At 40.2% G+C, this 25390-nt stretch overlaps 3 protein-coding genes across 6 annotated transcripts; 1 reads left to right on the top strand and 2 right to left on the bottom strand.

The window, feature by feature from the left end:
- Window positions 1-5246: 5246 nt before the first annotated feature.
- On the bottom strand, window positions 5247-11007 carry LOC141770633 (transcription regulator protein BACH1-like). 2 transcript variants are annotated; one of them, XM_074640361.1, is made up of 5 exons: window positions 10852-11007; window positions 9550-9807; window positions 7541-8707; window positions 7245-7451; window positions 5247-6556 (listed from the first exon to the last, which is right to left on the bottom strand). In XM_074640361.1, exons 2-5 carry the CDS (start codon window positions 9787-9789, stop codon window positions 6170-6172), a joined length of 2001 nt encoding a protein of 666 aa, XP_074496462.1. In that variant the 5' UTR covers window positions 9790-9807; window positions 10852-11007; the 3' UTR covers window positions 5247-6169. The 2 variants fall into 2 exon arrangements, with proteins under 2 accessions (XP_074496462.1, XP_074496464.1); XM_074640363.1 differs by lacking the exon at window positions 10852-11007 and adding an exon at window positions 10434-10832.
- A 34-nt stretch (window positions 11008-11041) lies between these two features.
- On the bottom strand, window positions 11042-19765 carry usp16 (ubiquitin specific peptidase 16). Of its 2 annotated transcripts, none has more exons than XM_074640360.1 (18): window positions 19632-19765; window positions 18823-18889; window positions 18522-18727; window positions 18332-18435; window positions 18117-18235; window positions 16504-16736; window positions 16326-16421; window positions 16088-16218; window positions 14986-15073; window positions 14378-14459; window positions 14169-14260; window positions 14029-14082; window positions 13761-13928; window positions 12962-13649; window positions 12239-12333; window positions 11941-12027; window positions 11681-11825; window positions 11042-11592 (listed from the first exon to the last, which is right to left on the bottom strand). In XM_074640360.1, exons 2-18 carry the CDS (start codon window positions 18881-18883, stop codon window positions 11471-11473), a joined length of 2571 nt encoding a protein of 856 aa, XP_074496461.1. In that variant the 5' UTR covers window positions 18884-18889; window positions 19632-19765; the 3' UTR covers window positions 11042-11470. The 2 variants fall into 2 exon arrangements, with proteins under 2 accessions (XP_074496461.1, XP_074496460.1); XM_074640359.1 differs by lacking the exon at window positions 19632-19765 and adding an exon at window positions 19089-19225.
- Window positions 19205-23512, top strand: rwdd2b (RWD domain containing 2B). 2 transcript variants are annotated; one of them, XM_074640364.1, is made up of 5 exons: window positions 19205-19368; window positions 19619-19835; window positions 19923-19990; window positions 21558-21926; window positions 22028-23512. In XM_074640364.1, exons 1-5 carry the CDS (start codon window positions 19205-19207, stop codon window positions 22278-22280), a joined length of 1071 nt encoding a protein of 356 aa, XP_074496465.1. In that variant the 3' UTR covers window positions 22281-23512. The 2 variants fall into 2 exon arrangements, with proteins under 2 accessions (XP_074496465.1, XP_074496466.1); XM_074640365.1 differs by having other exon boundaries at window positions 19343-19481.
- Window positions 23513-25390: the final 1878 nt, after the last annotated feature.

The following is a 25390-nucleotide window of genomic DNA, read 5'->3' on the forward strand; positions in this document are numbered from 1 at the left end:
CAGTTTTCATCATCTAATTTGAATTACTGGAGAACAGATATTAATATTCAGAAGTGAAGGTTTAACTGTTCCTGGACACAATTTGAATGCAAGATTTAAATTGAGACTGTTTAACGGCGTGTGAATGCCCAACAACAAACTAAGGAGACACGTACACGTAAGATATTTTGACATGAAATCAGGACTCATCAGATTTTAACTATTCAGGTACCACCAGTGTGTAACTACAGCAAAAATGACTCTTCCAGTTTTTTAGAGGTGTCTCAGTCACTGAAATAGTACGACGCCAGGTCAAAATCAAACAATCAACTGGAACTCTACTGGGAGGTTGAAGGTGTTTTCATTTCCAATGGATTGCTTGATTTTGACCCGACAACTGTTCAGTGATGTGTCTACATTTTTATCCAATATCTATCCTTTATTACAGTTGATTCCTTTCAATGCTGTAATGGAGGACCTTGGTATGTCTTTAAAGTGTCACACGACAATGAAGAGAAAATCCAAGCAAAGGGCAGGGCAGGATTACACAGTCAGTTCCTTTGCCATACAAAACACACCTTCAGAAAAGAAACAATCTGCACATATCAAGGGTATTGAGTTTTTAAGTCATTTGAATTTAATGCTGTTCTATTCATTGATATAAATTTATTAATAAGACGAATCCCATATCTCTGTTTAAAATGTTTTAACTTGTTGATAGAATAGCACTTGCAAACCACCAGCATATGTGCTTCAACTGAGTGAACGGGTCATCTTTTGAATAGATCTGACAACGTTTTGTGACTGATGTTCACTGTTTAGGTATTGGTATTGCACTCAAGTGAATCAGCAACTCTGGATGTAGTATGATCTAACTGTTAATTCTGGATGAGAGATATTCTTTCTGTCCAGCTGTCAATTATAATATAGCCAAAGACGGGGAATTTCTTTGCATTATACTCTATCAACACCAGCACATATCAAATGCATGACTAACCAACAGAAAGTGACTTTGTTCAAAGGATGACTGCTTCCCTTAAACTTTGGGGATATTTTCTGCACTGCTAAGCTGAAAAAAATGACTCAATGCTCAATCTAATTCTGAAAACAGCAAAGTTAATTAAAAACCAATGTACTTGGCACAATTGTAAGCATCATTTTTGCCTTTCCAGTTAGCTCTTGACACTGATAAATTCAAACAATTTCCGCATGACTGGTTAAATAGTCTTACTCTGATACAGTATGACTTCTTTGACAGATGAGAGGCACTTTTCCTTGTGCTTCTAGTCTTACAAATGTAACACTGTGAGGACCGTTGAGACAAGAAAGCAAGTGTGAATGTAATCTGTCACTGTATGTACAAGCATCTGTTTGTTAATCTGACGGTTGCAGACCAGGGTGCTAGCTAGCTGGGGTCGGCACGTCCCCTGGTTTCTCTCATTTCTCTGGGAGATTACAGTATTATGGTCCTCATTTATATAATCCTGTCAATAGGATACAGCCCCCTTCTCTGTGCTACCCCCAAAATGAAGTTCATAGTGACTGCAGCATGTAATCAGTTAGGATACAGTAGCTCAACAGCTTATAAGATTTATGGTGTGTTGCAAGAAGGTCATGGACCTTCTGCTTGGATTGATTATACAAGTATTGTGTCTTTCTCTTGGAAGTTTGACGCCTGGTAGAGAAACTCCAATACTATATGGATGTCCACTCTTTAGTTCTGCATTCAGGGGTCCATGACAGAGGTCACTGCAGTGTGACTGTTTGTATTTCAATAGGATATGATGCATTCTTGCAGTAAATAAGAAGGAATCTGAAAGCTAATTGACATATCAGTTGATAATCTGGTGTTTACTGAGGTGAAGGTTAATATTATTATATCAAGAATTTTGGTTTAAATTGTTTTGATGTTCCAACAATTGGATTATATGGACAACTCATATATGTCTCAAAATAAAAGTGGATATGGAAAAGTTATTTTAGCAACCACAATCTGTAACCCGTAACCGTTGCTGCTTGTTTAACAAGACCTACTTGATAACATTTGTCTCTGTGGTCAGTGTTAGCCTGCAGGAAAAGTCCAGTCAGCTCCTTGAGTGCCACACTCAATAGTGTTTGTCAATTTTATTAGCATATACATTCTCTGCTTTAGCAACTTCGCAAGCAAGCTAACTTCCAGATGTTTTAATTTCTAATCCTTGTTTTTCCCCTTGCCTCCTGTTTCCTAATCCTTGCTACCTAAGTACTGTGGAGTCTGTCTGTCAGAGGATAATGACTGGAGTCATTGTGAAAAGTAGGTAAAAGGGACATACGTAAACCCATCCATCCATTATCTGTAACCACTTATCCTTTACAGGGAGGAGGGGGGGTGATCCCAGCTGACATTGGGTGAGAGAGGGCCAGTCAGTCACAGAGCTAACAGACAGACAACCATTCGTGCTCATATTCACATCTACGGGCAATTTAGAGTCAACAATTAACCCTAACCTGCATATCTTTAGATTGGACTGTGGGAGGAAGCCGGAGAACCCACGAAGCCTGAGAAAACCCACGCTAACACTCCACACAGAAGGGCCCAAGCTGGCCAGCAGGTTGGAGCTGCCTTACATACGTAAATCCTTTATAAAATAAATCCATGTATTGTGTGACAAAACAAAACAAAAAAATAAATAAAAGGATTGGTAATTGTATTGACAGTAATCTGAGCCAATTCATACTGACAATGTTTCATTAGGATTAAAAAAAAAATCATTTCAATGAGAGAAAAAATCTGAGAAGAGGGAGATGGAGAGATATGACAAAGTGAGAGATCTTCATCCAGATTTTTGGTTGAAAAAAGGAAATATAGGCTCTGACACAGAAGATATATCAAGACAGATACAGAGTTCAAGGGGGCTTTGCATTAATCTCACGTTGTAATGACAGTTTAAGGTTTTGGTATTCTGATGAATTCCAGGATTGGGCTTAAACTGCTTTCATTTTGTTTGCTGGTCTTTAATCTTCTAACCCTGCGTTCTTAATCAGAACTCAGAGCAGGTTTTTAATCTCGCATGAATGAGGCCGCGGATTATGGGCCTCTGACCTTGCCATGCCGCACAGCTGCTTCCTCTTCAAATCAAGTTTCTCTTCCTGTGTAGCTTGCAGAAGAGGATAATCTTACTTTTTGCGCTACAATGCTCCAAAAGCCAAACTGTGCATAAAAGACACCAGGGAAGAATCCTAATTTTTTTGAGAGGGGAAATCAGAAACGTGTCCGATTCATAATGCTTTGGAGCGCTTTGGTATTTGAAGGTGATGCCAGTTTTGACAAACATCAACTTGAGGATTTTCTACAGATGTGTGTCATGATATCTGATCTCTGTGGCATTATCATCATCTAATCCTTTTGACTTTTAGATGCAACACAGCTTGTCATGTTTAGAGTTGCAGCTTTGTTTTTCATTGTGTGTGTGAACTGACTTCTCAAAGATAGGTACACGTTTTACCAGTGGCTTCAGGGTTGCCCGTGTAATTACCACTTTAACCTTGAGGATTGTGTTCTGAGGAAAACACAATGAGATTGTTTTTCCCTTCATTGTCCCCAAGTGCTACAGTAGCTATTTTAAAGGACACAAAACAACAAGGCAAGCACTGTCCAAACTCAAAGAAGTAGGAAATTCATATCAGAAGACAAAAAAAGGTCTTAACCAAATAGCTTCTTCAATTTTAAAATGGCTGTTCTGTTCAATACTGGTTTGTTTGATCAAGCCTGATACAAGCTACTCCTCTCTTTTCTGAAATAAGAGGGCACACTCAGACCAGTGTCAGTTCACATTATAGTTAGATTCCAAAAACTTTAAACTTTAACAAATGTTTATCCTAGTTTGCTTTTGCAGCTCAATGATGGATATTCACAGCCTGACACTCAGGTCTACAGACACAGTAAATATCCAATAATAAAATGAATTGTTAGTCATACAATACTTGCTACTATGTTGGGATGTTTTCTGCTCAAACATGGGTCTTTGAACGGGGTGTATAGATTTGATTGTATTACGGTGCTATTCATTATACACATACATTTCACTAGTTGAATAGAATAAGCAGCTAAAACAAAAGTGCGGTGAGGAACGTGGCTAATAATGAACAAGTAAGCATCATGCTCAATCAAACTGTTTCTTATTTTGTTTATAATTATCTTGATGTATCTTATGCATTGATCTAAGATGACTTACAAGTGCACAGGTGTGCTAAAAGCAATGCATAGCTTGCATATAAACTAGGTTGCTGTGATGCAAGAGAGATAAACAATATTAGGAAACACTCTAATCAGAATGACTATTTTCTGATGAAGATTTCATTGAAAGGTCTTTGAAAAGAAGCCCAACACCTGCCATGTTTGTAGTTAAAGCAGGGCTTTTGTCAGAATGAGCATCAGAACCTTGTTTCTTGTATATCTCTGATTTATTTTAATCATTTTTTTGTGTTACACTTCATGAATGAAGGCAACCTGCCAGTCCAACCTACACCAGAAGTATCTGCAGCAACATGTCTACATGTGGACATTTATAGGCGAGTGAGGAATATCTGCTGCAGTTTGGACGCTTGTGCCAAATGCAGGCAGTGAACGTTACAACTGCAGTTTATTTATTTATTCTTTTATAGCATCTGTGTATGTGTGGCTCAATACAATGGCTCAGGTGGCTCTTTCCTTTCTTTTACAATAGGTGGCACAGGTTGAACTGGTTGAATAATGACTGGCGCCCAATCTGCAGCCTGCTAAATATGAATGTGTATATTCATGAATAAATAACAAGTCACTCCATGAGTTGCTTTGCTTCTACAAAAATGAAAGCAGTGCATAAGCACACGACTTTAAAGGCTAAAACATAATTTTGTAGTTCTGAACCAGCTTCCTGTTCCTCATGTAAAGCTTTGGGCCACTTTCTTTCCGAATAACAGTTTTGTTTTGTTGATTATGTCATGTCTACCAGTGCTGACTGCACTGTGACAGGGTCATTTTTTTTAACTGATGTTTGTGGCTCAAAGTTCACTTCAAACCTTGAAGTTGCATAAATATCTTTCTAATAAAGCTCAATCTCTTGCAGATAAATCGCAGAAGGAACAATTCATATTGTTACAGTGCTCTCCTGAGTTAATCAAGGGTCGGCATAGCTGGTGAGGTAAATTGAGTTGTACTTCCATCTATTGGCCAAACTGTGGTACTGTGCATCAATAGAGGGGGTAATATTCTTCTTGCTGGTTGGAGAAAAGAAACATAAACAATGAATGGTAACAAAATGTTGTTTATTTAAAACACTAAATGGTAACAAAATGTTGTTTATTTAAATCTGTAATTCATGAAAGCATTTAATAAAAAATACTCAACATGAAGACAGACTTTAACGTAAAAGAATGCCATCAATATGGGCTCTGGGTTAATGTGCAACAGTGCTTGAGACAAGAATATATAAGATTGCCTTTTATCTTTCTGTATTCATACTATACTACTGCATAAGGCACATTTTGCATAAAATTATATAATTTCCTATGTTGCCCTGTAACACTTTCAGACACACTGGAACCATTCTTCAAATATCAGGGAAAGCTGGCAGTTATTCATTCAAACCATGCTCTGGCATTCAAATAATGCTGTTGAAAATTCATGTAAGCTGTAACAATTCGTCTACTGTAAAAAAAAGTTCTGTTAGTGCGGTGCATATTTAATCAAAGAAACAGCATAGTGATAGAATAATAAAGAATATGTTAAGAATTGATTGACTAATTAGCCAAAAGTGAAAGAAATGTCTTATTTTCATAAGCATGAGTGTATGTGTATGTGGGCTGCGGATGTGCAGTGAGAATTATTTTAGCCATCAAAACACAGTCAGGTTTGAGTTTCCCTGAGAAAAACAAACTGAATTTTAAGAAATGTCATGTAATGGAATTACCTGAAAATTGTCTGCACTTTCAAAATGATGAATACTGGATTCTGTGTTTACTACAGTGAGATGCATATTAAAAAATACAGTGAAGGAAATTTGACATTTCTCTATGTCACTTTAAGATACCTATATCAGGCAGAAAATCATTCAGTGAAATACACAGGAAAGCATAACAATCCCAAAGGGGGATTACAGTATATACTCAGAGTCCACCCCCTGCTCCGTGGTCCTGCAAGATATGAAATGACAATGGAACCCGAGTCCAATTATAAGCTGTTGTTCATGTCCAGACAGACATTGAGCAGAGAAGTGGGAACAGGGCAGCTCTGTGGAGAACCTGCCTCCTCCGTCTGTGTGCCAGCCTCTGGTGCAGCAGTTTCAACTGAGCCTGCAGGCGGTTTGCTTGGGTCACACTCAGAAGAACAACTTACCATTTCGATAGTGATTTGGGACTCCTCATCTTTACCCGAAAGGCTACGGGAGGAGATGGGGGCGTCTGGCGAGGAGACCTTGGCAAGAAGCTGCAAGTGGTCCTGATCAGAGCAAGACTCGATGCTGACACTCTTACATAACCCGCATAGACTCTGCCGCGTCTCCTCCAGGTTTTGCTCCAGCTCAGTTCGCTCCTGCAGCAGCCGCACCTTCTGACTTCTCTGTAGAAGGAATGACAGTAAAGTTCATTCATTCCTCAAATCCTCATCATTGCAAAGGCCTTTTTTGGACAAAACTTAGAATTGAAGATTATTCTGTAAAAGGAAAAGCTCACTCAATGGAGCTTAGCAAATATTTAGTCAGACTTTTCTCTGTTCCTTTATTCATGCTTCTTACCCATTCCTTTATGTTCCTTAATCAGTCTACAGTTTTCTGGTCCAGTCGGTTTAATCTATAAGCCAAAATCTACCATTCACCTTTCTGCAGGTGCTACAGAATTTACACCAAAGTAATATCAATGAAGGAGAGGGCAAGATGCATTCACTCTTTGTCTTGTGCTCCTCTTGCAGACTTCATCTAACTAAAGTAAAGTGGTTAGTAGGTGCACATTTTGTTTTAATCTTCTCAAATAACTCTGCTGGTTAGCTGTGCAGCAAAGGCTACCATGTAGTCCATGTGCTTCTGATGCTCTCCACGTTGTTTTAACGCAGCGCAAAAACGTGCTGCAATAGCAAAGAAAACCCTACAGAAAAAAACACCCCCACTTCCAAGACAAAGTACTTCCATCAACCTTGTTGCAGTACATACTGGTCATCACTAGAGGCCAATAAAGGTTAAAAGGACACAAAATTCAATCATATCATGTTTGACAACATGTTGAGAATACCAGACATATTAAAGGCAACTTACTAATTTTTTGATTTCACATTCCAGCTGTGATATGCTGTCTAGTTTCCTCTTTCGGCAGCGCTGTGCAGCCACACGGTTTTTGCCTCGTCGACGGACGTCATGTACAAACTCCAGCTGATCTTGAGTCAGGTTATGGTGTCTCAGAAGCTGCTGGAAGGCACTCCGGCTCAGTGCTGAGATCTGCTCCACTGGGAATGGGAGCTGAATCTGTAGAGTACAGTGTTTGGGAGTTAGATTTATTTTACTTAATATCTTCTACTATCAATAAGCAAACATCAGTTGTGTATCAAAATGACCTCTGCTGCTCTTTTGTTGTTGGCCTCAGTATCTCCATCTGTGTCCAAGTCTGAGTCGTCCCCAGAGTTGAGCGAGGAGGACATGTAGGGGCTCTTCTCTGACTGGGACAGGCTGTCAGTGTGTGGGGCCGGGTCATCACCTGTCCCAATGTCCCGGAAGAAAGGACAGTCTCCTACACTGGAGCTCAGGTCCAGCTGCTTAAGCCAATGAAAGTCTGATGCTTTTGCCAGATTGTTTTGGTCCATGGGTTCCAAGGGGAGGGGTTGAGCCTGAGATGGGCATAGGTCAGACCAAAATCCCTTTGCCAGATGTTCAGCCACCTCCCTCTCCACACTGCTCCTCTCCCCAATTCCCTCTTTGTGGCTTACAGCAGTTAGTGTGGGGTCTGAGAGATCACCTTCCATTTTCTGTTCAAGGCCAGCCTCACTCTGCTCTAATAACTCACTGCAATCTTCCGCCCCTGATGTGTTGAGTGGACATGAACCGGGGTTGCAGTCAGTTTCAGCACCCAGCGTCTCGACAGTCTGCTTAACATCTCCGCCTGCTGGCTCAATGAGTTCTGGCGGATTCACATCCCCTGGGGATGACAGCTCACAGGGTAAGCCACAGTCTGCCAAATTCAACTCACTTTGATTACACACATCTCCTATCTCTAAAATGTCTGTTTCGCAGAACTGAGTGGGATGATCTGCTTTGTCGGAGTCCGGGCATGGCAAAGACAACATGGGACACACACCATTTGCTGTTAACTCCAGAGATAAGGGGGCCATTTGAGGCCCGCAGTTCTCCAAACAGAAGTGTTCTTCCCCGCTGTTTGTCTGACCCTGTATGCTCTGAGGACACTGTGATGGGAAATCTGTTGGTTCATCACCTCTGGAAGGCACTGAGCTGTGTGACTCAATTGATTTTGGTTGGCTGCTCTCTACGCTGGGGCCAAAACTGGCACTGGGATCCCGGCTCAGACAACAGGCTCTACGCCTGACCTCCTGTGAGGCTCTTTTGCCTTCAGAAAACTTTGGGATGAGGAAATCAAAGCATGCTGACTCCAAGTCATGAAATCCTAAAAATTCAGCACTGCTGTGAATGGCATGAATGTTTTCTTTGGTGAAAGGCAGCTTTGATGTGTAGGCAAATTGAAGCAAAGGTTCAAACCCCTCAGCAGTCACCTGTGGAGAAAGGAGATACTGCGATAAAACGAACATCATAAACTATACAAAACAAAAACAACTGTAAAATACTACAATTTGACCATACTAGAAAGGTGACCAGTTTATAAGCCACCAATTATGATTTTGAATTGCCTGGTTAAATAAAAATAAATATATAAACATGTCCTGAAATGTATAACTTGACATGTAGAATAGCCTATACTACAATATAAAGTTCAGCGGGTACTAACACATCAATCAAAAATCAACAAAGCTCAATATAGCATAGTGCTATATTAATCTCTGCAGGGCTGACACATATATTGTTGTCACCTACATTGTGGTGTACGTGTGTGCACAGGCATGAGTCACATGTTGCACAAAGAGATCTACTGCTGGAGAAAATAGATATTGCAGCGTCTGCATTTTCCGAGGCACGTCTTGAAGAAAAGCTTTCTAGTCTTTGTGATAACAATTTAGTCTTGTTCAGAAACTATTTGGTGGCTGGTCTTGCATGTATACTCTGAATGTAAAGAAATTGCAGCTTGCTAAATATAATGTAACAAAATTAACACAGCAGCCATTCATAGATGAGCTCCCTTCTTTTAGGATCTCTTAATATTTTTCTAATTATGGACTTCAGTCTAAATTTGCTGGTATCATGATAAGTGTGCGTACAGAACTGCCTTAATTCCTACTCTAAAAAGTCTGATCGCTCAATATTATGAAATAAAGCAACTGAATTCAGCAGTGGCACATATTGGTGAAATTGTAAATAATACATTCATTCATGCACAGACTAAATAATTTGCAGCATCATTTTTTTCCTAAACCCTTCAGCTGAACAGCAGTACACCAACCTCATCAGGCAATGTGATGATGGGATTCTGTCTGGTGACATTGGTAATCCTGCTGTGAAAGTATTCACTGCAGGAAGCCAAGACAGAGCAGTGGGCCCGAAAACTGCTGTTCTCCACCACCACCGTCACATCACACAGGACATCCTGCTGCCTCTGGTCATTCAGACACTGGAGAACATGGGCACTGTGCACTGCAGACTGAAAGGTGAACACTGACACGCGAGGAGCTTGGAGCGACATGGTTCATACAAGCTCAGCCTGTGTGACAAAGGGAGCAGGAGGGAGTTAAAAAAGGCATCATGATCACAATACACTGTTTGTCAAAACAGACCACAGTGTGGGTTCTAGCTGCAGTGATTAGTCAATGTTTCATCAGTCTGTTGACAGAAAATTAATCTGCAACAATCTGGATAATTGATTGGTTGATTGGATTAACTGATTTAATAATCCATAGGTAAATCAACAATACATCTTTAGTTGCAGCCATACTGGGTTCTGTGTTTAACAGGTGATGCAATGTTGCACAATCATAGTGAGGGTGAACATTTCCAGAGAAATCTTAAATTTTTCTCCTTGGCACTGGTGACATAACTCAAAACATACAAAAGGGTAAGGAAAAGTTGTTATATGATTATGTAAAACTACTGCAATGTACTTTATTACTGTTTAACACCACCTTGCCACAAGAACAAGTTATTTAATTGACATTATTGTTATGGGCAGGAGAAAAGATCACAGGGCAGTCGTATGACCTGCCCTTGTGCGAGACACTTTACTGTATTTTATCATTCAAGGCAATTATTACATGCTCCAATCTGAGTTCAGTAAAAAAGAAACATGCTGATGTAGCTTAATACAATAACTTATGTTGAAATTGTACTGACCGTGATAAAGAATTAGCTAGACGGTTGTCTGACTAAATCTAATGAGCTAGCTCTCAGTTAGAGACCAGTTAACAGTTGTTAGTGCAGCCAGGATAGATTTCACTTTAACTTGTGCAGCGAGTTAAAAATGCTGACTCATGTTTAGCCAAGTTACCCAACTGGGCCTGGTGGAGAGGCGAAACGAAAACACATCCAGAGTCACGACAAGAACCTCATGTTACTAACGACTGACAGCATGTTCATGAAGATAAGTAATTAGTGTAATGTTAATGGTCGGAGATGATTCGCTAGGCTAGGTTAGCTATAAGGACTGAACCGACCAGACACTTCTCCCTGCTGCTGGCTACAAGCTAAAACACTCTGAAACACGAGCTAACGGTACTTTTTAATCATTTAAAAAGGCCAAATGTCCACTGACCTGCCATGTCAGCTTGATAACACTGCCATTGGTATATTTTAGGTAGAGATGTTTCTGACCATCCGGAGCCAGACTTTCCTCTCGTCATGTGACTATTTGGACCAGGAAAAACTGTCAGCACTTACTGCGCATGCTCAGTGTAAGCGTCAGAAAGCCAGCACAGCACACAAGACAAGACAGGGAACAAAAATCCAATTTTGAAGCATTTCATTACAAGATGACATTGATAAAAATAGACATATAAATATGTGTTACAAATTATTTTCCCCCAACATTTCATTTGCCTCCTGAAATTGATTTTTGTCATTTGTACAAATCCAATACCACAATCTGTTCGATGTCCATCTTGACTTTCATTGACTTGACACCTTGCGATATTCCATGAGTGTGACAAACATACAGCTGGCCCAGTTTAATACTTGAAACACTGTGTGAAACCACTGTGATGAAAATGTCCCTTCAGTATAATCAATATTATTTCATCACAGCCCAGTTTGAGTCACTGACAAAAAGTGTTGGTTCATTGTTTGAGATCACTTGTATACTGTGGAGCAGCAGCAGCAGCAGCAGCAGCAGGTTGGTTTGGTTGGATTTTCCTGAGAAGTGAGGCACAGTTCGATCAGAGGATTCTTTCATAGAAGAGGAGGTAGGCTTGGCTACTCTGGACTTTACTCTCGCTCACAGGCTGAACACTTGTGTCGCTGATATGGAACCAGGATCCTCTGGGTGGCTCCGCATGTCCTGATGGGAAGTGATGAGTTAGTGGAGATGCATAAAACATTAGGACCAAGTTATTATTCTATCGATTGTCATGCCCGAGTACACCTACCTTCAGCTGTAAATCCGTTGGATGAGGGTTTAGATTCAGGTCGTGCTTTCACATACGCTGTGTAATGACCTGACCTCATTGTCCCGCTGTGCTCTACGATACCGTACAAACTGTACAAAATCTGAGCATCTCCCTCTGGAAAGTTCTGTTTGGAAACAACTTTTTGTTAGTGCCCAGACTATAATAAAACAATGATACATTTACAAATAGGCCTATAAGATTATTGATAATTGATAAAAGCTGTTAATCCCAATATTTACCTTGCATTTCACTGCACAAAAGGGAGCTAGATCCAGTATCAGGGGGAATTGGACGTGTCTGTTCACCTTACAAATACTGTATCCATTCTAGAGGAAAACAACAAAAGTGACGCCATTAAAATTCATTCAATTCATTAAAAGGAAGAGTTTCAGGGCCTTACAAAAGACGAAAAATGATCAAAAGCAAACAATGTGTCATGCTCTTTAAATAGTTGGCTCACAGCTGTGTGAAAAACAACAGCTTGGCTGACTGGATCAAAAGGTGTACACATACTGAAATTGTCTTCAACTGTCTTACCTGCTGAAATCTCTTCAAATGAAGAGTAAGCACTGGTGGGGGAGAGGAGATCAGCATTTGCTTCAAGGCATCAGTGTAGACATTCTTCTTGGATCCTAAACAAAGCACAAATAAAGACGATGGACTTCACTGATCCCCAAATGGAAAAGTGAGTTGGTCAGAAAAAAAGAAGCAGCCAAACATAGGAAAAAGACCAAAGATACGCAATTTGATTGGCTTCTTGCCTTGTTAGTAGGGCTGTGTATTGGTAAGAATCTGGCGATACTATACACATCATGATACAGGGGTTACGATTCAATATATTATGATTTATTGTGATAATGTAAGCAAGGCGATATATTGCGATTTTAGGAAAACTGTCATAGTATAAGAACACACCACCATATGCATAAAATCTGTATATAAAAAAGTTTTTTATGCAATCAGAACGGTGGGATCTGCATTTGTCAGTCCTGTTACCATCCCGCATTGTAGCACTACTGTGAGAGGGAAAATACACTGAGAGGGTGCATCTCTTTGTAAATGAAATAAAGTATTGACTGAGCTAATCTTTGCATGTAAACTATTAATTAAAAATCAATAGTGCTTTTGAGAATCGATACAGTATCACAAAACATAATATTGCGATATTCGATATTTTCTTACACCCCTACTTGTTAGAATTACTCGATTTGTGATACTGTACTGCACAAAAAACACGTCAGTCAGAGAATGTCCACATACCTCCAGCTTTGTCTTTGTTTGGCTGCCGTTTGGTGCAGGTGACGCATAGCAGGCTGTTGTTCTGCGTGAGGGTTTCCACTAGTGTGAACTGAAAAAGGCATGACTGGACTGAACACTCCTGTTTCTCAGGGGCTGTCCTGGTAGCCAGTGTTTGGAAGGCCAGCTCTGGATCCTGACTTACTACGGTGTACTCTTTAGCCTCCAGTTGCTCATCTTCACTCTCCATGCTTTGTTCCACATCATTAGAGTCTTCCATGGAGGCATCATCCAGGGTTACTTTCTCCATTTCACTCACCAGCTCTGTGTCCTCTTCTCCTTCCTGATCCATCTCAGATATTTTGTCATCGTCCAAGATGCCGTCCTTTGAGTGCTGCTCCTCTGACAAGACGGTAAAACGGTTGCTGACTGATGACGTAGCTGATGAGTCGCAGTCGATCACTGAATCCTCATCCTCTTCTTTGTCATTCTCATCCTGGACCGTATCAGGGTTCTTCTGGTCCTGTTCAGACACACCAATTTGTGCAGGATTTTCTTCACTTAGTGAGTCTTCTTCATGCGTTTCATTGTCAGCATTTTCCCCGTCCTTTGCATCTGCAGTAGGGTCGGTCTGTTCGCTCTCTGTTTGGCTTGGAGATGAAAGACTGTCCAAAGTGACTCTGCCCTCAATCTTCTGCTGCCTCTTTTGATGCTGTAAGCCAAGGCAAGGAAACAATACAGACTATTTATTCTGCATAATGATTCAACACATTCATCCTCAGCAAGACAAAAAACCCTCATCTGTTTACATTGAGTGAGGTACCTTTGCCTGCTTCTTAGCCTGTTTCTTGGCTTTCTTCTGCTGGTACTTGCTGCCGGACCCGGTGGGAATGTCATCCTTCCCGTTTGTCAAAGCAGGGCTGTCTCTGTCATCCTGGCTCGACTCACTGGTGTTCTGAACGGCTTTTTTCTGGTTCTTCTTTCTGTATGTCTGTAAGATGTAGTCACAAGAGGGTGCGTGTGTGTAACAAATAAAACATGAACAAATAATTGCTCAACAAATTGTCAATAAACACTCGTAAGGACTTTACCTCATCAGAAACAGGAAGGGAAAGATCCAAGAACATCTCTGTGACTACAGACACCTGTAAGTATAAAGTAGTGGCCATTTAGCTTGACATCAACATAGTAATAGCAGGTTATCTTACATTTTTTTCCCCAGAATACATACCGTTTTACACTGCTGACACATTACAGTGCTGGTCATTTCCCCACCAAAAACTTGGTCAACAAAGTTTTTGGGAAATCCATTTTTCTCATACTCTGAAATCAGAACTTCATTGTCAGAGGGCCACATTTAACTATTAGTATTTAGTATAGATTTTATACTATAGTACGATACAAAATCCAAGGTGTTAAATGTATAGCCCAGTTGCTTACCTTTAACTAGTGTTTTCAGCTGCTCACCATCTGTGCTTTTTCTAGATTCTTTCAATGCATCCATGATCCCTGAGCTTACTCTCTGTAGAGACAAATACAATCTATAAATGTAAATGACAAGAATAACCTTTTGATAGACCATAAGGAGGAGCTCTTGTAGAAATAGGATGTACAACATTTTCACAGAATCTCAATCATTTCAGCCTCTTAACACTGTAATTGCACTCTTATAAAACCTCCACTATGTGAAAATTAGCCAACCTGTCGGAACACCTTTCTGGGAGAGCGAAATCCCTAAGGTCATTAAATGAGAGGGGGAAATGCTATTTAGCCACAATTCTTTGCATTTCACACATAACGTGTCCTCGATTTGTGACTAAATTTAGAATCTGAATGACTTGGTGCTAATGAGCCTGAAATAAGAAATCCAAGTGCACAGTACAATACATATCAACTGGCTTATGTTTTCACTGCAGTTCTGTCCTGCTGTCAATACAATATACTGCCACGTCAAACATAGTCACATGGACACCTACAGAGTCCATTTCAAGAGTAAATCTTTCACCAATGTGATATATAGAGAGATTTGTTTAAAACTGAATGCATACTTTGATCTCCTCAGCTCGCATCCCATCCAGAAGGTAGCGCAGCAGCTCCTGGCTATCTTGCTGCTGAAATCCTTTGAACCTGGCAGCCCTGCAGAAAGGAAACGAGACATGAACAACACTTAATGCAGTGATGCTAGGAAGTACATTTATTTAAAGGGTAACTTCTGCATTTTTCAACCTGGACGTTATTTTCTGATGTTTTTGTATCTAACTGACTAATGGGGACAACAATTTCTGAAATTGGTCCGGGAATTGAGGAAGAGCGCTGTAGCTGCTCAGAGGCTGCAATGTAATCCTATCGGGGTAAGCTGGCTCCATCATTTACGTCCACTAAAACTGCTTGTTTTTGCCATGACAGGCTCTGATTGTTATTATATGTGTCTAACATTATAGAAAGAGTCTCAATCAAGGAGTAATCTCGTTCTGAAGTCCGGTGGAATAGTGGAATACATCCATAGTGGAAACACGAGTGCAAGCCGGGCAGTTTGTTGTGTTGGAGTACAGAAAGCGTAGCTTAGTGTTTTCTAAAATATTTTCAATGTCATGGTTGTATATTTAGATGATTTACACAATGTAGATGAGGCCTTTGAATTCAATGGCCGCCTCTATTTATTTGCGCCGGCGTATATGGATGAAGAGCTCCTACAAATTGAAAAGCTGGCAAGGAAAGAGAGAGAGAGGGGCAACAGGTACAGGAGGGTAAACCGACTGCCGCAAGGGCCAGATATTCAGATTTCACAACAAGACTTCTCCTTGAGTGGGATTTGGACACAATAACAAACAGACTGGATCAAGCAAATGAAAGAAAAAAGTTTATATTTCTCTTTAGGGTCCTTTCCATAATGTTGTCAGACACTCAAAATAACAATCTGAGGCTATCAGTGGCAAAAACAAGCACTTTTAGTGAATGTAACGCTCACCTGCCCTCGCAGCTCATTTCGGGGCTGCCGGTTACAGTGTTCTCCCTCAATACTGGACCAATTTCAGAAATTCCCCATTAGTCACTTAGACAGAAAGACATGGAAAAAATAGGGTCCAGGTTGAAAAATACAGAAGTTACCCTTTAAGGCTGAGTTCCACCTGAACTTGTAGTCACACTCACTTTTTACAAATTTGTGTGAACAACTCCCGTGGTGTTACCACACCCTTCTTGGATTTCTGGATCTCATTGACTAGCTGACACATAGCCAAAGTCAGGGATCCGGGCTGGTCTAACTGCATTACGATAGGCTCCTGCAATCATGATAAAAAAAGTTTTTAAGTAATAAACAGTGTATATCAGGCAGGATAAATCTATCATCTTTACAACAACAAAGATTTAAAGAATAATGGCAACACACCAGGTCCGAGGAGGCAACAGGTTTAATGTCAAGACTAATTTTCTCTTCTGTCACTTTGTTGAGAGTCTGTCTTAAGAGCTGAGTTTGAGAGAGATTCTGGAAAAGACAATAACAGCAATTAATAATAACTCTAGAATTCACAACTCAAGACTGAAGTCCTATTTTCGCACAATCTTACCTGAATGACTGCATTAAAGAAACATGTATTTCCCAGGTTGCTCAGCCCCTTTACTGAAACACCACCATTGTCTTCAGATGTGCCAGACTTTTGTGATTTCACAACATTCTCTTTCTTGGTGTTTTTCTTTTGGTGGCCCTTGTTTTCTTTGTTCTCCTTGTCCTCACTTTCCTCTGCTTTTACAATCTCGGTCTTCTGATCAACTTCCACCAAGCTGTCTTCTTCCTTTACTCCTAAATAACCAAACACAACATGGTGGACATGGTTCTAGAGACATGTACATATAAACTGGGAAAAAAAAGTTTGGAAACTGTGTTTGGTGGATTATTTCTCTGTTGTTACAATGCTAATGGTCATTGTATTTTACATCGTTGGAAAGCCTGTTTATGTACCTTCACAATTATGTCCAATTTGTAAGGATCATGCATTTGTGGGATGAGCAGCACAGCTGATTATTTGGGTAGCGCCCAAGCAAAAATTTGCCAAAATGCTCTGCCAATGGTAAACAGTGTATTCTCATAAGGCTACCAGGAAGCCTGGCAATGACTGCCTTTCACCGTCAGGCCCGTTGGCGCTGGTGTTGACAATACAGACAATGGAACCTGAACATGTGGGGGAATGTCATGTTCGGTGATGAGTCCAGGTTCTGTCTGCCAAAGTTGGATGAAAGGGTCAAAGTATGGAGACGACGCGGAGAACGCTATGCTGATTGTTGTACCGATCGAGCAACAGCTTTTGGTGGGGACAGTGTCATGGTGGGGGGGTGGGCATCTCCCTTACTGGCAAAACAAGGCTTGTCATCATTGAAGGCCATCTCAATGCAGTAAGATATCGGGATGAGATTCTGCAGCCAGTGGCGATCCCATATCTCCACAATCTGGGACCTAACTTCATCCTCCAAGATGACAACGCTTGCCCCCACAGAGGATTATCACAGACTACCTCCACAATGTGGGAGTAGAGAGAATGGAACGGCCTGCCAAGAGTCCAGACCTCAACCCAATTCAACACTTGTGGGATCAGCTTGGGCGTGCTGTACGTGTTAGAGTGACCAACACAACCTCGTTGGCTGACCTGCAACCAATCCTGGTTGAGGAATGGAACGCCATCCCACAGCAACGTGTGACCAGGTTGGTGACCAGCATGAGGAGGAGGTGCCAGGCTGTTGTGACTACGTATGGATCTTCCTACCGCTACTGAGGCTCCTGACGGTGTATTAAATGAATAAAGTGTAAAATAGCCAATATGTCTTGTTTGTTCCTTGTTACTGATAGAGAGTTCAATAATCCAATCCACCAAAAAACTCAAAACAAGAGTCAATACCAACAGGAGAATACACTGTTTACCATTGGCAGAGCATTTTGGCAAATTTTTCTTGGGCGCTACCCACATAATCAGCTGTGCTGCTCATCCCACAAATGCATGATCCTTACAAGTTGGACATCATTGTGAAGGTAAATAAACAGGCTTTCCAACGATGTAAAATACAATGACCATTAGCATTGAAACAACAGAGAAATAATCCACCAAACACAAGTTTCCGAACTTTTTTTCCCCAGTTTATATACAGTTTGACATAACACAGTGATGTTAAACGTTTCAATGGGACCTACTTTTCTGCGGCGTCTTTATGGGAGCCTCTTCTGCAGAGGCTTGCTTTTTTAGGTTGGTCACCAGCTGAGCCAAATGTCCAGTTTTGGAGTACTGGACTTCCTCATCACATATGTAACACCTGCAAGTTTGATAACACATGAAAAAAGAACAAGTGCTTCTCGTTTCGAACACAGCTTATGTCTCTGTGATTAACACACCACAGCGACATACTCACCACACACTCCAGGTGTCCAAACTGATCACCAGGCAATGTGGATCCGACCGAGGAGTCTCATAATGTTTGATGGCATGCTGGTTCTCAGAGTGTCGTCCACATCCCTGGTAGAAAAGATGCATCTGGTCATTTAGCAAGAAGTCACTTCATACTCTGTCAAAATCTGAATGAACGGGTTGAATAAACTCACTATATGGCCACATTTCAAGCACATCCATATGGCTGCTGTTTCTTTCTCCTCTTTAATGTCCTGTGGCTCAGTGGTGCTGATAGTTTCTTTATTTTCTTCATTTCCTTCATGCTTACAATCCTGGCACCTCGTCCAATCAGAATTGCCAGAGAGTTTCTTTAGAAGAGTTTGTTCTGTTCCCTTTTTAATATGCCTGCAGGATGGACCTATGAAGATATAAAACACACACACACAATGTGGTAAAGTCACCAGGCCTCCTACAGGTCGTCATATGTCATGAAGGTGATGGTTTATTCTTTACCTGTCAGGTCAATGTCCTCGTCCTCTCTGGAGCTCTTGTCCTTCCCTCTTTTCTTTCCCATTTTCACCTGATGTTAATCACAATTAGAGATGAATGAAAAGCAAACACACAGCAGTCACCTGAAGTAATGCTAGCTTGGGCTAACAGCTAAATTACATTATAATGCTGCTTAACACTATTTATTTAGTTCATTCAGTGCCGGAAAGCAAACAACAAGTAATGTAACGTTTAATTAAATGACCATTCTCAGGGTGCAGTCAACTTACTGTCACAAACGGAGCCGAAAACCTTCACTTTTCAGTTTCCTTTCCTACTTTGTGTGGAGTAATTCTCCCATCCGGACACAGTGAGTTGCTTTAACGTAACGTAACGTCAGTCGTTAATGTTACAGCAACCGGATAAGACAAGGGAGCTACAAAGTTTCAGATTCGCGAAAAATCACTGCGCTGATTTGCCAGAAAGATCCCAGCTGACACATGTCGTTTTAAGACATCCAGCAGACAACAGAGGAGCAACATGTGACGGTGGCGCTGTTTGTGCTGCTGGGTACGTGTATTTCCGATGTGCGTCGCTTGAAACAGTCCGAGTGGAAACATCGCTCTACTACTAGCCTACAGCCACCGTGCAGCACTAGCAGCGAGGTTGCTGAAGTTGTTCAGGTGTTTAACTAACCTGCGTCTGTATATAGCTTGTATAAATATATTCTGTTTAATGTTAGACGCTTGACAAGACTTAAAGCGAAAACATATGTGAATGTGTAAACAGAAAGCTGTTTAAAATCTGTGTCCTTTATCAGCATCATGTCTTACTTGGAGTGGGCTGAGTGTCAGCTTGCAGAGCTCGAGCTGCTGACCAGCATGTTTCCATCCCAGGAGGAGCTGGAGATCACAGACCAGCTGGCTCTAGCCGAGCTCAGGGACTATGTGGAGGGCTCCGCTTCAACAGACAGACCTCCTCCTAACAGACCTCAGTTACTCATCAAACAGAAGCTGGACACAGCGAGCATGGAGAGGGTAACTGAAGAACTGTCAGAGCTTTGTCATTGTGATCTAAACATGTCCTAACACATACTTATTGTCTTATTTTGTTGCTCCACTCAGACGGATGTCATTCTATCCTGTACTTATCCATCCGAATACCCCAGTGTGTTACCAGAGATAACAGTCCGGTAAGACAATGTGTGTGGTGAAGAACTCTTCACATATGCAAAACAAGAACTTAAATAACTAATTTCCTTAGTTTATATAATAATTATAAAATGTGCACACAATTGTTAATTTAGAAAACATTATCTTAAAAAACAGCAACATAATATGTGCATATAATTTAATGTTAAGGAAGCCATAGACTGTATACAGTAGCTATATAGTCTATGGCTGTATATACGAGACTCATCTGTGTTGAATGTGCAGGCTTTTCCATTTAGAAGTCATGTATGAATAGGAGCCAGGTATGAAATGTGAAATCAGCAGCTCCTGCAATTTGATATCTTACAATATTGGAACATTTTCATAAAATATCCGTATCAATTAGACAATAAATCAAGCACACACGTTTCAACTTTGCCATTCTGTCAGAAAAAGCTTTCAATCCATAAACCTGCAAAACCTGAGCTGCAAGGAGCCACAACAAGAAGCCAAGGACAACAGTATAATTAATGCGGCCTAATGAAGGAATTAAATGACAGAAAATGACATAGATGTGCAACAGAATAATGACACAGAGGAAAAAGGTAATCTGACTGTGGCAGATAGTAAGAGGTTATTTTCTACTGTTATGGCTTTATTGGAAGTTAAGAAATCTGCATGATTGAATACAGATGGCATACAATTAGCTGTGGACTGTATGTGATCACTTTATGTAGTGCTGGGCAATATGACGATATATATTGTCAAAACGATATAAAATGTCTATCGTATGTTTTTCTATATTGTTTCTATCGCGATATAGACGAGGCCTATTTATTCCTTTTATCTCTATAACTTTTTATTTGTCAAGTATTTAATTCACACAAGAGTATACAAAAATGGGCTTTACCATGTGGTTGTTTCATATAGACTATTTATTTATTGAATTACCAGAAAACATGCTATATTGTGATATACTGTACTGTATATCGTTATCAAGATATAAAATGACCTATATTGTGATAGAAGATTTTAGCTATATCGCCCATCCCCAACTTTATGGAGTTGTTATGCAGTTATATTAATTCATCTTTTCTTTTTTTCTTTTACAAAATCCCGTAAAAGCTGCTAAATTGGTAGTATGACATGTATCAATCTCTGTTGATGAGTAGTGGAAGTGGTAGTAGTGTTTATGTGGGATGATATATATTGGTTAATCATGCACTTTAATTAGGGGGCCAGTATCTGACACAAATCATAAAATCTAATTTTCATAATAAAGATGAGTAAACTTAAACCTGACATTTTGTGTAGAGATCTAGTAGAGAAGAGGTTATGTATATGAATATCACAATGTAAAATACTGCAGTGGCAGTTAAGAAAAAACACATCTTGTAAGTTGCTTTCAGAAAATATTGTATTGGGAGTAGTCATTCATCCTCTGGAAGAACTGTTGTAGTTATTTTGTGCTATGTTGCAGAGTGCAAATCTCAGCTTCTTCAAGATTTCTATTCAAAGTTTTTGCTCCCAAGGATGGAAACTTCCAGCTCCAAGTGGCCTTGAATATTCTCTGAATCCTTCTTACAGCATGTTTTATTCGTGCCCTAGGTGTGCTGGTCTCAGCAGGGCCCAGCAGACACAGCTCCACACGGATCTCAATGCATACCTCATGGGAAACTGCCAGGGGGAAGTATGTGTGCTCTCCGCTGTGGACTGGGCGAAAGACAACCTGCAGCTCTTCATTAATAAGAGCTTATCAGCAGCTACGGCTTCTAAGAAAGAGACTTCCTCTCCGCGGCCACAGGAAGTGTTCAGCCGACTGTGGATTTACAGTCACCACATCTACAACAAGACGAAGAGGAAAAACATCTTGGAGTGGTCCAAGGAGCTGGGCCTGTCAGGATTCAGCATGCCTGGGAAGCCGGGGATTGTGTGCGTGGAAGGTCCTCATTCTGCCTGCGAGGAGTTCTGGTCCAGGTATCTTAAGTGTTGTTATTTCTAGCAGCTGATGTCACAGCCAGAAGCCTGCTGAGGTCCCAGGTTTATGATTTTTCCAAACTTTTTTTCCCATTTCACAGAGTGAAGGTTCTGACATGGAAGAAGATCATGATTCGACATAGAGAGGATATTCCCCTTGATGGTCAGGGCGAGGACAGCAGGACTGTTGAAAGTATAGACTCCATGCGCAAATTCACAGGCTTTGAAGAGGCAATGTTTGACCCACATGGGAACAGAGGTAATCACATGGACCTTGGGCAGCTCTACCAGTTCTTAAATGAGAAAGGCTGTTGTGACGTCTTTCAGATGTATTTTGGCATTGAAGGAAGGTAGTGGTCAGACCCGGAGAATATATATACATAGGTATTTGACTGGTGCCTTGTCAGTGAAGTCACTTCTCCTGAAAATAAGTGTTAACTTAAAAATGAAAATGCATTCATTACTGTTTTCCACAATACAAGCACGCAAATGAATTGTGAGCACGTGGTCATATGTGCCTGAAAAACGGAAATAACTGAATAACCTTTTTAAAGACGTTGCTCAGCCGTTTCACCTGGGATTTTATCGGGGTAAGCGGCAGAAAGAACATTTCTGCAATTTTGAGAAACTAAAACTTCTTTTTAGCTAATAGGCATGTTTTTCAAAGAGAAGCATTAAAAACATGTTTATCTGAGAGTTGTCTCGAGGACCTCAGTTATATTTGCAATTTTAATACTCCTGCAAGAATCACACCTTGCCCTAGGTGTTTCTTTCCTCAAATGGCACCACTGTGTATTACTACCAGGCTATTATAGGATTTTCAGGTCTGATACCACATTAATAATTGGACAACATAGTCAACAATATGCTAGGTATCTGTTTATGAAATCTGTTGATTTTTCTCTTATGAATTATAGATAACAACCGTGGAAAGTCTCTCTCTCCAATTTTCTTTGAATGATTCATTCTCAGATAAATTGTGCGTAATTGTGGATTACACTCTGGTGATTAAAATGTGTGGTTATTGAACATGAATCTTATTTTTGGCCCACTGAGATGGAAATTTAAAAAAAACTTCCATATAGATTTGTATGTGCATTTTGTTCATCTAGGGTTCAGTGGAAGGTTATAATATCAAATGTATAGTACTAATGGATATTTTATAGTGGATTTTAATAGCAAAGAGCACTCCTTACAGGAAGTACTCATATCCTGTAGCTTTAAAAGTCCATTATCAGTTCATACCATTGTTGTCACATGCGCACATACATTATTACAAGACTCGTAAGACAGGGCGTAGCCTTACACAATATACTGTATATTATTTATGTTGTAGAAATACCACTGAAGATTATCTCCTCACAGGAGTTTGAACCCTGAGTGAGCATTTCAGAGTTCAGACTTTGTTAAAAAGAAACTGATGAAACTAATGAAAATCAGCATATTGTACTTTTCGGTACTGCCTTCTCACCAGGACTGTGGTACTAAATCAATACTAGATGACCTGGTGAAGTCCAGCTCAACATAGAGTTATATGATGATAGGAAATCCAATGACTGTAACTTCTAAACTAGCTCTGTCTTCAAGTTGTGTGTCCTTGTGATTTCCTTTACATCGCCTCTGAACTTGCCAACTTGCTTGGGCTGCATTGCCCAGCAGATGGCAGTATTATATAATCCAAGTTGGAAAACATGGCATCCTTAGATGTCACATGTGATTTCTGGATGTTAATAAATTTAAACCTAATAAAATGACCTGCATCCAAAAAGACCTGTATTTACCTAAATGAATATATAATAATAATGATTTAGTAAAAATAATTACAGGTGTTATTTGGATCAATTTTTGTTTTTATTATTATTATTTTAAAATATTTAACATTCATGAATCAATCAGATTATGCTACTCTACATTGTGTCATTTATGCATCTGTTTTAACAGTGATATAGCTTTTCAAAGTAATTATTGTAGAATTGGTAACTGATGAACAGATACCAGATCCAGAGATGGTCATGAGGGGGAGGATGTCTCTTTGTTCCTGGGAGATGCTGGTCAGCTGGTGGTCCTGGTGGTCTCCTGTTCTGCTCCCCCTGATGTTACGTGTTCTCACTTTGCCCTCAGAGAGTGGATACTCACCCCAGACGGACCTATAACGTGCTTTTCTGTTTGTTTATCAAGGAGAACTCAACTCCCAGGTGCATCCACAACTCCAGCTTGTCCCACAGGATTTGATACTCTAAATCAGGATGAGCAACCTCTTCCACCCCCTCATCCTGCGTTTCTGGGTCTAAAATCCATTTCTCAGTTAGCATTTCTACAGTAAGGTCTCTAAGCTGAATCGGTCAGTTGATGCCTTTATCATAACTGTACTGTATATGGCTATGACTAAACAGTCTCTCCCCCCCCCCCCCCCTAAATAACCAGGATTGATGCAATTTAAACTGGCTTTAATTAATGTTTACTTTAACTAGGGAAACATCACATCCACCATAGACATACCAAGTATCTGGCTCTTAGCTGTGGACAGCTGAGGACTTCCTTTTTTAATTAATTATTAGTCTTTATTAAACAAGGACCATGTACAAAAAACATTAATCTCAAAATGAGAAGAGATGATTCATGCCAGATTTAGCTACTGCCTAATTTCCATCTGCAGTCCCTGGGTGGGTAGGTACACACAGAACAATCACCGGACACTAAAAACATCCATTTACATGCAACACCATTAGATGGCCTCTATCATACATATTAACATAAATACCAGAACATACATCCAGTACTATAAAATTATAATTAATCACAATTAAAAACTTGAATCACGGTCAAGTTAATGTCAACATGACTGGTGGCTCAATATCCATTTTTTTGCACCATGGGGAAAAGAATGAAAGTCTGTGCAAGTTTTAATCTCAGCTGGAAGCCTATTCCAATGCTTGGTGGCCGTAAATGAAAAAGCAGATTGTGCAAAGGCAGTCCGCCCCGCTGTGGGATGTTTAAGTCTGAGTTTAGAGCAGATCGAGAGGTTCTGCTCATTTGCACAGAGCGGAGCTGAAAAAAAAAGCTCCTCAGTGGTGGAGGAGAAGTAGCATTGTCAATTATCTACCAGTGGAACTTCTAAAAAAAGAATGAGATTTTCAAAATAGAGGTTGTATTTGGACAATATGTTACCATGATGGGGATTTAATTATTTCCTATCAAAAACCTTCAAGGCTTGTTTAAGAAGGATCTCTATTGGTTCCAGCACAGTCTTACTAGCCAGGGAACAGCAGGATAATCAACAATGAAGATGCAAGAAAAAAAAAAAATCCTAGCATGCAAAAATGTTTTCATAAAAAAAATTAAACAAAGATATATCAAACACAAGCACTAAAGGTTTATAAAGCATCACCTTGACACACAAATTAACTGAATCATTTGATGAATGTTGGTATACTGGATTAAAAATGTGTGGATCAAGCAGTAGA

Source organism: Sebastes fasciatus, chromosome 7 (assembly GCF_043250625.1).
Source record: "Sebastes fasciatus isolate fSebFas1 chromosome 7, fSebFas1.pri, whole genome shotgun sequence".
Classification (NCBI taxonomy): domain Eukaryota; kingdom Metazoa; phylum Chordata; class Actinopteri; order Perciformes; family Sebastidae; genus Sebastes; species Sebastes fasciatus.

Coding starts and splice junctions, on each gene's coding strand:
- rwdd2b (XM_074640364.1), top strand. CDS start 19,205: ATGTTACAGCAACCGGATAAGACAAGGGAGCTACAAAGTTTCAGATTC. Junction 19,369..19,618: donor GGCGCTGTTTGTGCTGCTGG/GTACGTGTATTT, acceptor GTCCTTTATCAG/CATCATGTCTTACTTGGAGT. Junction 21,927..22,027: donor TGCGAGGAGTTCTGGTCCAG/GTATCTTAAGTG, acceptor CCCATTTCACAG/AGTGAAGGTTCTGACATGGA.
- usp16 (XM_074640360.1), bottom strand. CDS start 18,883: ATGGGAAAGAAAAGAGGGAAGGACAAGAGCTCCAGAGAGGACGAGGAC. Junction 15,074..16,087: donor TTCACACAAATTTGTAAAAA/GTGAGTGTGACT, acceptor TCCTTTCTGCAG/GGCTGCCAGGTTCAAAGGAT. Junction 14,261..14,377: donor GCTGAAAACACTAGTTAAAG/GTAAGCAACTGG, acceptor TTCTGATTTCAG/AGTATGAGAAAAATGGATTT.
- LOC141770633 (XM_074640361.1), bottom strand. CDS start 9,789: ATGTCGCTCCAAGCTCCTCGCGTGTCAGTGTTCACCTTTCAGTCTGCA. Junction 8,708..9,549: donor TCATCACATTGCCTGATGAG/GTTGGTGTACTG, acceptor CTTTCTCCACAG/GTGACTGCTGAGGGGTTTGA. Junction 7,452..7,540: donor ACAACAAAAGAGCAGCAGAG/GTCATTTTGATA, acceptor TGTACTCTACAG/ATTCAGCTCCCATTCCCAGT.